At 32.6% G+C, this 13,073-nt stretch overlaps 1 protein-coding gene across 1 annotated transcript in view; it reads right to left on the reverse strand.

Annotated features, from left to right (window-relative positions):
- Positions 1-13,073, reverse strand: part of LYN (LYN proto-oncogene, Src family tyrosine kinase) — a 140,073-nt gene that overhangs the window by 65,019 nt on the left and 61,981 nt on the right. Inside the window, exon 2 of the mRNA XM_044666245.1 lies at positions 2,001-2,137. Within this exon, the coding sequence (XP_044522180.1) occupies positions 2,001-2,132 (132 nt within the window). The 5' untranslated portion in view covers positions 2,133-2,137. The remainder of the gene's footprint in view (positions 1-2,000; positions 2,138-13,073) is intronic.

A 13,073-nucleotide genomic window follows, 5' to 3' on the forward strand; every position in this document is an offset into this window, starting at 1 on the left:
TGCACTATGTATTATAAGCCGGTACAACTATTAGTAATCACAGCATAACATGTATTTTTAATACTTACATTTTATTAAGTATTTATATTTATCACCTCCTTTGATTCTCTCAATAACTTTGTAAAGTAGATCTTCGGTTATTATTGCTATTTTATAGTTCAAGAAACCAAGGCTCAGAGAGGTTAGGTAATTTGTGCTAGTGGTACAGTAAATATCAGAGGTTAGATTCAAACCTAGAATCCCAAGTCTAGCACTTTTCCCTTGACACTATGCTGTCTCATCTTTCCAATGTCCTTTTTTTTTTTTTTAATATTCTTCCAGTTGTAGCTATTGATTTTTGACATTTCACTGATACTTTCTTCCATTTCTCCTTGGTACCAATGGCATATACTTTCATGATATTTGGTGTAACTTCTAAGTAATTACTCTGACCCACAATCAAAGCAATGAGAACTGAACATTAAAGGCCTAGAAGTCACCATCTTTACCCACATAGTCAAAAAGCCAACTGAAATACAATACTCTATTGTACATTATAGATATATTGTACATATACAACAATGTTTTGCCTCATCTGATTTCTAAATTAAGTGAATTCTTTCCAACTCTTTATTATTCAAAATAAGACTTTTCATAATGCAAAACATTTCTCCCTATTTAAAAATTAATTCTACCATATTTTAACATTTTCTTTCACCTAGAACTTGAGATCCAACAAGATTAAAATAGAAAAGTTTTCCATTTTAAAAAAGACATGATTTTAAAACAGAGTAAATTTATAGTGAACTATTCAAGAGAAAGAGGGTTTGATTTTGTATGGAAATTTTAGAATATTATAATGAGAAAAATAGCAATGATTCTTTTTCCTTCCCATAGTTTCATTTTACTATGGCAAATAGAATTTCATGATAAATTTGGGATTTTTACTCATGCAAGAAACAACTTAAAAAAATCCCCAGATATGCAACTGTTTACTTATTTATTTTTGTATTGCTTCTTTCGCCTCCTACCACATCTCTAGTTCAATCATCCTTAACCTTCCTCTCAAAAAATCTTCTAACTCATAAATCCTAAAAAAACCTTCTATATATGTTAGTACTTAAAAAATCACTAACTAAAACAAAAAGTTCCCATTTTCCTCTATTGATTGTAGATGTCAGGAAACTATAGAAATGATATAGCACTTCACAATATTTTGGATTATAAAGTATTGTTAAAAATATTTTCAGATGTTAGGTACTTAATGATCTCATTAAGCCATACTACAAAAGAATTTGTGATTGAATTTTCAGTGGGGAAATGATATGAAGGGAAGGACAAAGGAGGTTTAATATCATGCACTTTTATTAATTTTTTTCCTTCCTAAGAAATGTAGTTTAACTTCTTTGTCAAGGACTCCCTATAATGCATCAAAATGAAACATCACTGGTTCTATTGTTTTAAAAGTTTGCCTAGGGCTTCCAATACCAAAGACTGAATAATTTAAATTTTTTAAATTTCATTATAAAAAAGGACCTATGGTATCCTATACTAAAAATCAAGGGATTCCTTTCATTGGATTAGCTTTGATGAGTGGGAAAATATAAGGAAAAGATAAGAAGGAAAGAAGAGCTGGGAAGGAATATTTTAGATGTATTCTTTGTTTTAGTTTGCACATAGGAGCACTGTGCTAACCTCACTAACATATTCTGATATAAACCTTTCTCCTTAGTAGAATAGGAGACTTATTCTCTTGGGTTTAAAGTTTTTCTCACCACTAGCAATAAATTTATTTTCTCACTATACACAAAAGAAGAATGGAATATTCATTGCACAATAAATGGCCAGTTATCTATAAAATCGTTTACATGCCTTTAGAATTCTTGACTTACAAAACAAATTATTTGAGAACCAATCAAATATGATGCCATCTACATGCATATGTTCTTGATTGAATTTTAATTATGCCAGCCATGCTTGGATCTTGCTCTTGGAATTCTCCCCTGAGACTATCTACTTACTGGCCTTTGCTGTTTATTGGACGTTGGATCTCTCACATAAATAGTTCGGTCAGTATTACGTACTGGTTGCGTCTTCAAATCTATTCCATCTTGAGTTGGACTGTCTTTCCTTTTTGATTTTATACATCCCATATTTCCTGTTGAAACACAAAAGTATGTAACTTTTTACTATGTAATAACTGAATTCTCATTCAATCATCACATATGCAATTAATAACACAATATTGATTTACAATTCTCTATATCGTACCTGATCAATAAGTTTGTGTATAGACTCTATCAATCACATTGGTAAAAATGTAATTACTTTCTCATTAGAAGGTTATAAAATAAGTGGAAAAGGAATTTACTTGAGAAGTAAATAACAAAATTTTAAAAGTAATTTCATTTTACAATGATTATAGCTTTACCAGGAGCTTACTAAGAGGCAAATTGACTTAGTGAAGTGTACTGTGGGCTAGAAATAACTAGATTCAAATCCCATATACTTATTAAATGTGTGCCTCTGGGCAAATCACTTTAATATCTGCTTGCTTCCATTTCCACATCTGTAAAATGGTGACAGTAAATACACCTGCCTCCCAGGGCTGTTGTGAAGATAAAATGAGATGCTCTTCATAGAGTGTTTTATAAACCATAAAGCATCATATGAAAACTAATTATTATTGGAGAAAAGGATTCCTATACCAGGAGTTGCCTTGCTGCTAAAAATCACAAACCTCTGTTTATGTTCCAATGAAAAGGGTTATTTTGAAAATATTTTATTCTTTTCATAGTGGTGATAGAGATAGAGATCTTATAAATTCTGGAGAATGACTAATATACATTAAAATTCATATTCTCACTACTCTTAGGGTTCATTTAGTCTAATTCCTCATTTTATAGATGAAAAAATCAAGGGCCAGAGAGCTGAAGTAATTTATAGGAAGACATACAGACTTAGCAAAATTAGGATTAGAATATAACTCTACCAATTATTCAATAATTGTACTTTCTACTATATAATCCTACCTCACTCCTCGGACTTGTATTGAACTTTTATCCAGAAACCATTTTATAAAAAATGATAATCTTCCCCTCATCCATATTAGGGATTGCTAAGCTTTATTAAGGTTATAATCATTTAAAAAGTCACCTTTAAAAGCCAACCAGAAGGCATTAGGAAAAAAAGTGTGAAAATAAGCATTTGGTTTAATTCCTCTTCAATATCACACACACACGCATGCACACAAGCACACATGGATGGATGATTTGTCCTAAGTGCATATTTGTTCAATGAAGAAACCTTTCCATTACGGAGAGAAAAATATATTTTTGGACTATCATTCCATCAATAAATATTCAGTGCCTACTATGTGCCAGGCAATGAACTAAGCACTGGGGATACAATGAAAGCTAAAAAACAAAAGCACAACAGTTCCTGCTCTCAAGAAGTGTATAGTATAACGACATGCAAACAACTATACTTTTAGCTGGAACTTGAAGGAAACCAAGAAGACTGGAGATACGACTGGTTTGAAGAATAGAAGGAGTCCAGTGTCATCAGAGTATATGGCGAAATGCGTAGTTTTAAGAAGAGTAGAAAGATGGGGATGGGGTATAGATTATAAAAGGCTTTAATTTGAATGACAGAGGATTTTATATTTGATCCTAGATGTGATAGGGATTCCTTGAGTTTTTTAGTAGATAGGATGATATGCTTAGACCTCTGCTTTGGGAACATCACATTGACAGCTGAATGGAAAATGGACTGGAGTAGGCAGACATGTGTTGGGCAAACCAAATGAGTAAGCTATTGCTGCAGTCTATGCCAAAGGTAAAGAACCAAGCTGGCAATGTTGGAGAAGAGTAGAGAACATATAAGAGATGATATGAAGGGGAAATAGACAGAACTTGGCAACAGATTGGATATGGTATTCGAGAATGAAGAACTGAGAATGTCACCTAAGCTGCAAGTTGGCCTTGGACAATAATAAAGAATAGAGAAGTTGGGAAGGTCAGAAGATTGGGCGTGTGGGTGTGGAATAATAACTTCAGTTTTGCATTTGTTTAAGTTTGAAATATCTTTTTATGAGATGTCTAATAGACATTTGAAGAGATGAGACTGGAAGTCAATAAAGTGGGTAGTTTTGGATAAGTAGATGTGAGAATCATCAGCATAATGATGAAAATTGAATCCATGGAAACTGAGGAGACTGCTTCATTGTCATCTACTGATAAAGCCTTTAAATTATTAATTTCTGATATTTGTGAAATTTATAAAAAAAAGAACTGAATGTTTATTCCTTTACCCATCGTAAAGTGAGCCTTGAGCAAATGCCCAATACTATTCTCCATATCCCCAGATTTAAAACATTCTAAAACAAATTACCAGCTCTGAAATTCCAAGAGATTCTTCTTAATTTAAACCTGGATGCTTCATCTTGTCTAGAGGTAAAAGAAACTATTTAAAGCCTTTTTTTCTACACATAGGGTTTGCCCTTTATCTCAGTTACTAAATGAGAAATAGCTAAAAACAAAACCATTGTCTTACCACAACTTCCTAAAATTCAAAGACAGTCTTCCTTGCAATGACAGCCATATAGCTCATGCTCACTGAAAGCTGTTATTACCCCTGCTGTAAAAAGAGGTATGACTATATTGATGTTAAATGGTTACTTACTCAAGAATCACAGAGTAAGTCTGATGTAAGTTTGATACCCTGTCCCAGATTTTTTAAGAGCATAGAAGTAATTAGTAAAATTAGGCAAAAGGGCAGTGTGGGAAGACCAGAGCTAGATAATTATATTCCTATTTTAAATGATCTTGAACTTCATTAACAGATCTAAATGCTTGAGAGTTCCTTAAATGAAGTTATTTCTATAGAATATTCTGTTGGTTTTTTTAAATCTCCTTCCATAGGAGCAATTTTTTAACTGAGGTTTCTACTTTGATTACCCAAACAGAAAAAATGTTTTGAGTCCATGACTGTGTATATTTGTTTTTCTGTTATTCACTGATTTCTACCTAATGGAACATAAACCACTATATCACTAATTTCCAACTTCCAGGCGTAATGCAAATTAGGACTGCTAAGGTCTTGCAAAGGATTCTCAGAAAAGGACAGCCTCCCCAAAACTTCCAGACAAACCAAAGTGGGGTTAGTATTGAGGAATTTTTTAATGAGTAGGCATAAAGAGAAAATTACCTATAGGATTAGCCCTGTCACCTGCAGCCAAAGATGTTCAGGAAAATCATCAGGTCAGAGATAGCAATATCACTATTTTCATTATCAATTGAGGCTCTCAATGATGAGAGGTAGGGTCAGGGATAATGGGAAGCAAGCTACCAGGGACTGGATCCATGATATGGGAGAATCTGAAGACTAAATCAAATGGTGATTCACTCTAAGTTTTATTTTGTGAATTTCACATTTAATACAAAGGCAAAATGTATATTATTGGGCTTAGGGTCTGAAGATAATATTCATCATTTAGATGCTGAATTCAAGTTATGAATACTCCAATCATATTTTAATCTTTTCTCTTCAGGAGGCAACAAGGTGCCAATGAACAAGAACCCACTCTGGATTCAAAGGAATTGGGTCCAAATCCTTCCTCTGGTAGTAGGAGAGCAACTTTGGGTTCACTTAACCTATCAGCTTCAGTTTGTTCCTTTGTGAAACTAAGGGGTTGGACTAGATGACTTGTAAGGTTCTTTCAAGTTCTAAATGCACGATTCTATGATCTTAAGTTTCTTATTCACTCCAAGAATGTGACTTGGACAGAGTTTTTTTTACCATAAAGGAGACAAGAATTTATTACTGATATTCACTATTTTACTCATTTTTGCTATTTAATCATTCTACTACTATAGTGTATTGGAGAGATCACTGGAAAGATATAAAAAAAGATCATTTCGTTATGACTATGTTGTATAGATACTACAATCATAAGGTTATAAACTTAACAAGTCTCATTAAAAACAAAACAATAAAAATTACATGCTTATATTACTAAAATAATTTTTAAAAGCTCTGATCAAATGCAATGCTCATTTATTTTGGAAACACTACTTAAAAATCAAGAACTAACTGATTATAATGGAGAAATAAGATGCCTCATGCCTCCACAATTATTTGATAAAAGTTCTAGAAATGCTATCTATTATAAGAAAAATATAAGTTGAAGGAATAAGCATGGTCAATGAAAAATTTAAAATATTTTTTACTGGAAGATGTCATAAGTTTACTGAATGAAAAAAGTTAATTGAAACAATAATTTTTGTAAAGTTAGTAGGATATGAAATAAACACATAAAATCCGCCTTTAGCATATAACCAGCAAAACCTAACAAGAGACAGGAAAAAATTCCATGCAAAACCAAACCATTCCACCAAAAACACACTCAAAATGTATATTCCTATAGCTAAGAAAACTTTACATAAAGGAATACAAGAAGTTGGAGACAGAGTCATTGTTTATGGTAGGAATATAAAAATAACAACCATAATAATAAACTAAATTTAAATTTTATTACTATACCAAACTATGAAGAGCTTTATTTTATAGTCTTAGACAAAATTAGAATAAACTATATCTGAAGGAAATAAAAGATCAAGAATTTCCATAACAATGATGGAAAGAAAAGAAATGAACATTACCACATCTCAAACTATATGATAAAGTAGTAAGCAGTAAAACTATTTGGTAATGACTAAAAGTTAGAATATCTGAATCGTGGATTAGAAAAGCAAGACCCCAGCGTGATAGAACAGAGTAACCTAGTATTTGATAAATTTCAAGGATATCAACTATGCAGTAAGGTTTCCCAATTTAACAAAAACTCCTGGGAAAACTGAAAATGCTGTTGGCTGAAATTAGGTTTAAACCAAAGTCCGATGTCATTTGCCATAAAAAGTTCCAAATGAATATATGAATTCAATATCAGATAATTTTATTTTATTTTTCCTATTGTTTTTATTTTTATTTTTAAAACATTATTTTATTTTAAAAATATTTTTCCATGGTTACATGATTAAAATAATTAAAAAGTAAAGAGATTGTGGGAAGATAGTCATACTAATACACTGGCAGTAGAGTTGGTTGAATTAACCTAACGATTTTAGAAAATAATTTGGAATCCTAATTTTAAAAGAGAAACCATACATATCCTTTGACCCAGCAACGCAACTAGGTACATACCTCAAGAAGGTCGAAGATAGAGGGAAAATTGTTTATATTAAAAAATTTTATATCATCACCTTTTATAGTAGCAGAGAAGTGGTAACAGTAGATGCCCATCAATTGGGGGAATAGCAGAATAAATTATATCATATGAATGCAATATAACATAGTTGTGCTTTAAGAAATTATAAATATGAAGAATTCAGAGAAACTTGGGAAGACATGTATGAATTGATGCAAGGCACAGTAAGTAGAACTTGGACAATTTCCATAGTGACCACAATAATGTAAAGGAACATAGCACTGAAAGACTTTAGAATTCAGCATGCAGTCACGACATCAAAGGACTGATGATGAAGTGTTCCTGCTACTCAGTAAAGAGGTACCGAATTATTGAGTATAGAATTTGGGGAGTAGTCTGGTACAGTGAAAAGGGTGGATTTGAAATGAGAAGAACTAGATTCCAATCCTGATTCTCTACCTTTGTGATGTCAGGCAAGCCACTTAACTTAGCTTTGTCTACCTTTCTTCATATGTGAAATTATTGGTTGGACCAAGGGACTTCTAATGTCTCTTTAATTCTAAATTTGTTAGATTTCTAGCAAATAAGGCATACATTTCACACTTCACTAATATGGCAATGTGTTTTGCTTGAATGAATTTATTTGTTACAAGAGAAGTTTCTATTTGGGGACATAATGAGAGAAGAAGCCTTTGGGAAGTTATAATGATATAAAAAGACCAATAAATTTCTTCTTCTTTTTTTAATGAAAGGAAAAGGGGGAAGCTAAGTGGCTCAATGAATTGAGAGCCAGGCTTAGAGATGGGAGGTCCTATGTTCAAATCTGGTCTCAGACACTTCCCGGCTGTGTGACCCTGGGCAAGTCACCCCTTACCACTCTTCTACCTTGGAACCAAAAACACAGTATGGACTCTAAGAAAGAAGGCAAGGAATTTATTTTTAAAATGTTAAAGGAAAAATAAAAAGAAAGAAGAGTATACATATTCAAGAGAGACCTGGGTTTGAATTTCATTTCTGACACTAGTAATAGAGCCACAGACTTGTCACTTATCTCCTCTGAACCTCAGTTGGTTCATCTTTTAAAAAGAGAATAATGTACTTCCTACCTCATAAAGTTGTTGTGCAAACCAATTGCAATATATATGCACATATATTATGCGTATACATATAAGTACAAATTCATATGTCAGAACTGGTTTGCTAAACAACTTTATGAACCCAGGCACACCCAACATCAAGTTCAATAATCCTATCAACTATATCTTGGTTCCCCTAAATGAGAAATCTATCCAATGTGATTATGTATATAAAGCCTTAAATCAAGTAACATTTTTATTCCATAGTGGGGGTGGAGATAGCTCTGGCTAGAGTATGCCCACTGTGCCCTTGACATTTCCAGTGAAATGTACCTTAATGATGACATGTCTTGGTCCTTTGACATGTGGGTTGTTTTCTTTTTTAATGTTATAAAATTTGGAGTAAGAAAATTGGAAACTAAAATTTAAAAACTCCATAAAATAATAATAGTAGGAGGAAAGAAAAGATGAGAGATGAAGAAAATATGTTCTAGAAGTTACATATGTTTTGTAGGTAATCTCTGGGTCTGCCCCTACCCCATAAAAGCAGCAGGGAATAGAGCATCAACAAGACGAGACAGCTTTTAGCTTGCTCTCTTCTTTTGTCTCAAGTTGTGGCAAATATCTCTCTCTCACTGGTATTCTGATGAAAGGTAAGGGAAGAGCCACCAGCCAGAAATGACAAACTTTGAGCACATGGAGCTAAGACACATGTTTTGGTTTAGGTAGGTCCCTTCTACTCTGTCTGCTATGTGTTTTTTCCTTGAGTAAAGGTTATGAAGCAGTGATTTGAGGATGAATATGTCTAGCCTTCAAAAAAGGGAAGAAATAAATGGATAAAAATTTTAGTATGGATAGCTTGGATAATCATTGTCTACAATCTAGACTAAACTGGACAGTAACAAGAGGAAGGAATTTACATGTTTCTACTTGTGCATTCAATTTTTAGTTCCTAGAAATGAGATGTTGGCACAAATGACCTCACGGTTAGTGGGATGAAAGATGAATAGGGAAAATTAAAGGCATAATAATAATGCAATCCTGTTCCTAACCTCCTCTTCTCTCCTTTAGCCTGCCACGACATCTACTCTTCTGGGGACCTTACTCACCTCATACTTTAAAAACAAACATACAAACAATAATAACTATAAAACAAACCTGAAATCATTCCCAGGTACTCCATTTTCTGCCCATCTCATTTCACATCCTCCTGACATTGCTCATCCCTTCCCCTCAATGTTCAAGTCCTTTATTTCAGACTCTAAAGTCCTTTATTCCAGATCCCTCTTCTTGCCAAGTCCAACCCCTGTATATATATATATATACACCTTCTTCCCTCCTATGACTGAAAGATAGCTACTTATAAATATTCCACCAAATTTAGTGGAAAAACTATTTCACTAGATTGCTGACCTCTTTTAAATATATATGTATACATAATTCTTAATTGGGCAATTTTACATGGAGGAAGAGAAATGTGGATTGCTAAAAAAGGTGGGGGTTTGGGGCTTTATTTTTCTCAATAATAAAAGGGAACATTAAAAAAAGAAGAACTCATGGAAATCAACAACTGGAAAACATTTTAAAAAGAACTAGGAGAGAGACATTAAGTCAGTGGCCTGATATTTAGTATAACCTTGTAAATATTTATATCTTTGTATATATGACTACTTATCCTATCTGCCTTTCCTGTTGGTATTCCTCTGCTAGTAAACATCAACTGAGTCCTTCTCATGCCCATGTAATTTCTCTCCTGTAAAGTTCTAGACTGTGCCTGTTCAAAACCTGCTTTCCATTTTTTGTGAGACGATCTTCCCTCTTATTCTGAGTAGGTCATGATCATGAGATAACTTCCTCAAGTCTCTTCCTTCATTCTCCTAAATCAATGTTCTCAAATATCATTTGAACAATTGGGGTGATGAGTAGGATAGAGAATTAGACATTTAATCAGTCAATTGGAGGGAAATTTAACTATAGCTCTCCTGATTTCAAGCATAGAGCTTTATCATTCAAGCTTTCTTTAAATGAGCAGAAAGTTGGTCCAGATCTGATTTTTTTGATCCTAGTAGTTGTTTCTTATTGGTATTATATATAACTATATATTTATAAAATAAGTATATATATATATATATATAGTATAAGAAGCATAGCTTCTTATTGCTATCTCATGGAATTTTCTTGTAAAAAAGAGCTTTCCACTGTAGTCATTAAGAGCATGAGGGATGGAACATATAAAAAATAGCACAAATCTTGTTGGTTCTCATTTTTAAAGGGCCTACACTACATAGTCATACACTATTCATAGTGTATGAACCAAGGCTCAGTACAAGTGATACATTCTCCTTTAAAGGCATCCCTGATCTTCCTTCTCCAAACCCCCAACAAAAGTGATCTCTCCTACAAATCTCACGAGTCTTCATAAAGTAATTTATCTGGAACTCTCATTCTCCCCTATCATAATTTACATTCGTGTACATTACATCTTCCTGAATGGACTATAAGCTCTCTGAGGGCAGATCTGTTTTACTTTATTAAAAATATTTGCATAACTAGAATTATTCCTCACACATGAAGTATCATCAATTCAACAAATATTTTAAGTATCTAATGATGGAATAAAAACCAGGCAGTCATTAAACAATTAAATATCAGTGAATTTTTGTTTGTCCTTAGTTTTTGAAGAGGATATCACAGTGATGTCTTGACTAGTGCATGAACTGGATTTGTCAGACTTATTCTCTTTTCCAGAGTCATCCAAGTCCAATAGCAAGACAAAAATCAGGACAACTGGCAATGGCACAAGATGCAGTGGATAATTTCAGTGTCCTTAATGCTTAACCAAGTTCTAAGCACTCTAATCATTCCATGGAACCTTTGCAGACATTCTGTGTAATCCTAAATGAAGCATAAATCCCTTTCTGTAACATCCTTGACAAGTGACCATCCACCTTCTATTTAAATAATACCTCCAAAGATGGAGAACTTACAACTTGTCAGGACATATCTTTCCATTTTTGGATAGCTCAGTTAGAAAATTTTTTCTTTTACTGAGCCAACAACTACCACATCCATTGATTGTCTTAACTTTTTTTGTGGGTGATTAATCCATTCTGCTCTTTCTGTTTTATGGATGAATTCATTCCATTTACTTTTGAAGTTATAATTATTAGTTGTGTATTTCTCTCCATTCTATTTTTCCTTCTTTGCCCCTCTTTTTATCTTATTTCTCCTTAGAAGTTTAATCATCCACAAAAAAAGTTAAGAATCTTTGCTTTAATACATTTTCTTTGGATACTTAATTCTTGTACATAGATTTCCTTTTCATTTACAAGTGTAGATGCTTGTTTTTACTCATATAGAGAAGCATTTGCTACCAAATGAAGGCTATGGACATGTCAGAAAAACTGATCATTTCCTCCTAATTTTTAAATTCCTCTAACTTGTATTGCTGTAAGTGTTCTTAATTTAGATAACATAGCATTGTGATTTTTCTAACTCCTTTTCTGCTGTTTGAATTAAATAAATGTCTACATTTAAATCCATTGCACTATAAGTAGTTAGTCAGATCAGAATAATGTTGTCCCAGTAAAATAGCCAGAAAAGTCATACAGATTATAAAAGAATGACAAAAAGTTTTGTTCACCAAAAGTGAACTAAGAAAATTAAGGGAGTAATATATGTGCAGGTAAACTTGAATCATAAGAACAAACATTAAACAAATACTACCTCAATAGACTGAATATTTAATTATGGTCATTATGATCTCGAATATAGTTAATAATGTATCAACTGAACATAATGATTTGATTTTTTGTCATAAATTATTTTAATTCCATATTTTATATGTTTTCTAAGAATTTGGTTTAATAGTAATATAATATAATGACAGAGCAGAGAAAACACTATTTCCAGTCATAATATCAACCTCTATAAAATATTCATTTTGTTTTGTAAGAGAAAAACATGCAGAGTCTGAGCAAGGGCCACACTATAAGGATAAACCTTTAATCTAAACAAGAGCTGAAAGATCAAACTAACTTGAGGAATAGGCTAAAAAGAGCAATTATTTATTAGAAAATGTTTTAGAGTCAGCAAAATTAAGTTATTGAAAGATAAAACCATAAACTTAAATACACAGATAAAACCAAATATCTATTAGTTATATGGCAATTGTTCAAGATACAGCATGAAGGAAGTTAATTTGTGAAGAAAAGAATTTGGTTTTGATAATCTTTTTAAAAATAATTTATTTAAATAGTTTTTTCTTTTTTGATTTTGAGTTCCAAATTCTTTCCCTCCCTCATACACTTTCCCCAAACTTCCCACTCACTGAGAAAGCAAGCAATATATCAATTATACATATGAAATCATGCAAAACACATTTCCATGCTAGCTATATTGCAAAAAAGAAAAAGTGAAAAAATGAATCGAAAAAATTACACTTCAATTTGCACTCAGAGTTCATCAACTCTATCTCTCTGGAGGTTGACATCATTTTTTCATCATGAGTTCTTTGGAATTGTCATTCATCATTGTAATGATCAGAGTAGCCAACTCTTTCACAGATGATCATTATTACAACGTTGCTGTTACTGGCACAATGATCTCTGGGTTCTTTTCACTTTACTTTGCAACAGTTCATATAGATCTTGACATTTTTTTCTGATACCACCCACCTCATAATTTCTTATACCACAAAAGCACTCCATCACAATCATATGCCACAAGTTTTTCATATAGAGACCTGGTAGTTGTATTGCTGAGTCAAAGGGTATACACAATTTCACAGCCCTTTGAAGGTACTTCCGAAT

Source organism: Gracilinanus agilis, chromosome 1 (assembly GCF_016433145.1).
Source record: "Gracilinanus agilis isolate LMUSP501 chromosome 1, AgileGrace, whole genome shotgun sequence".
Lineage (NCBI taxonomy): Eukaryota > Metazoa > Chordata > Mammalia > Didelphimorphia > Didelphidae > Gracilinanus > Gracilinanus agilis.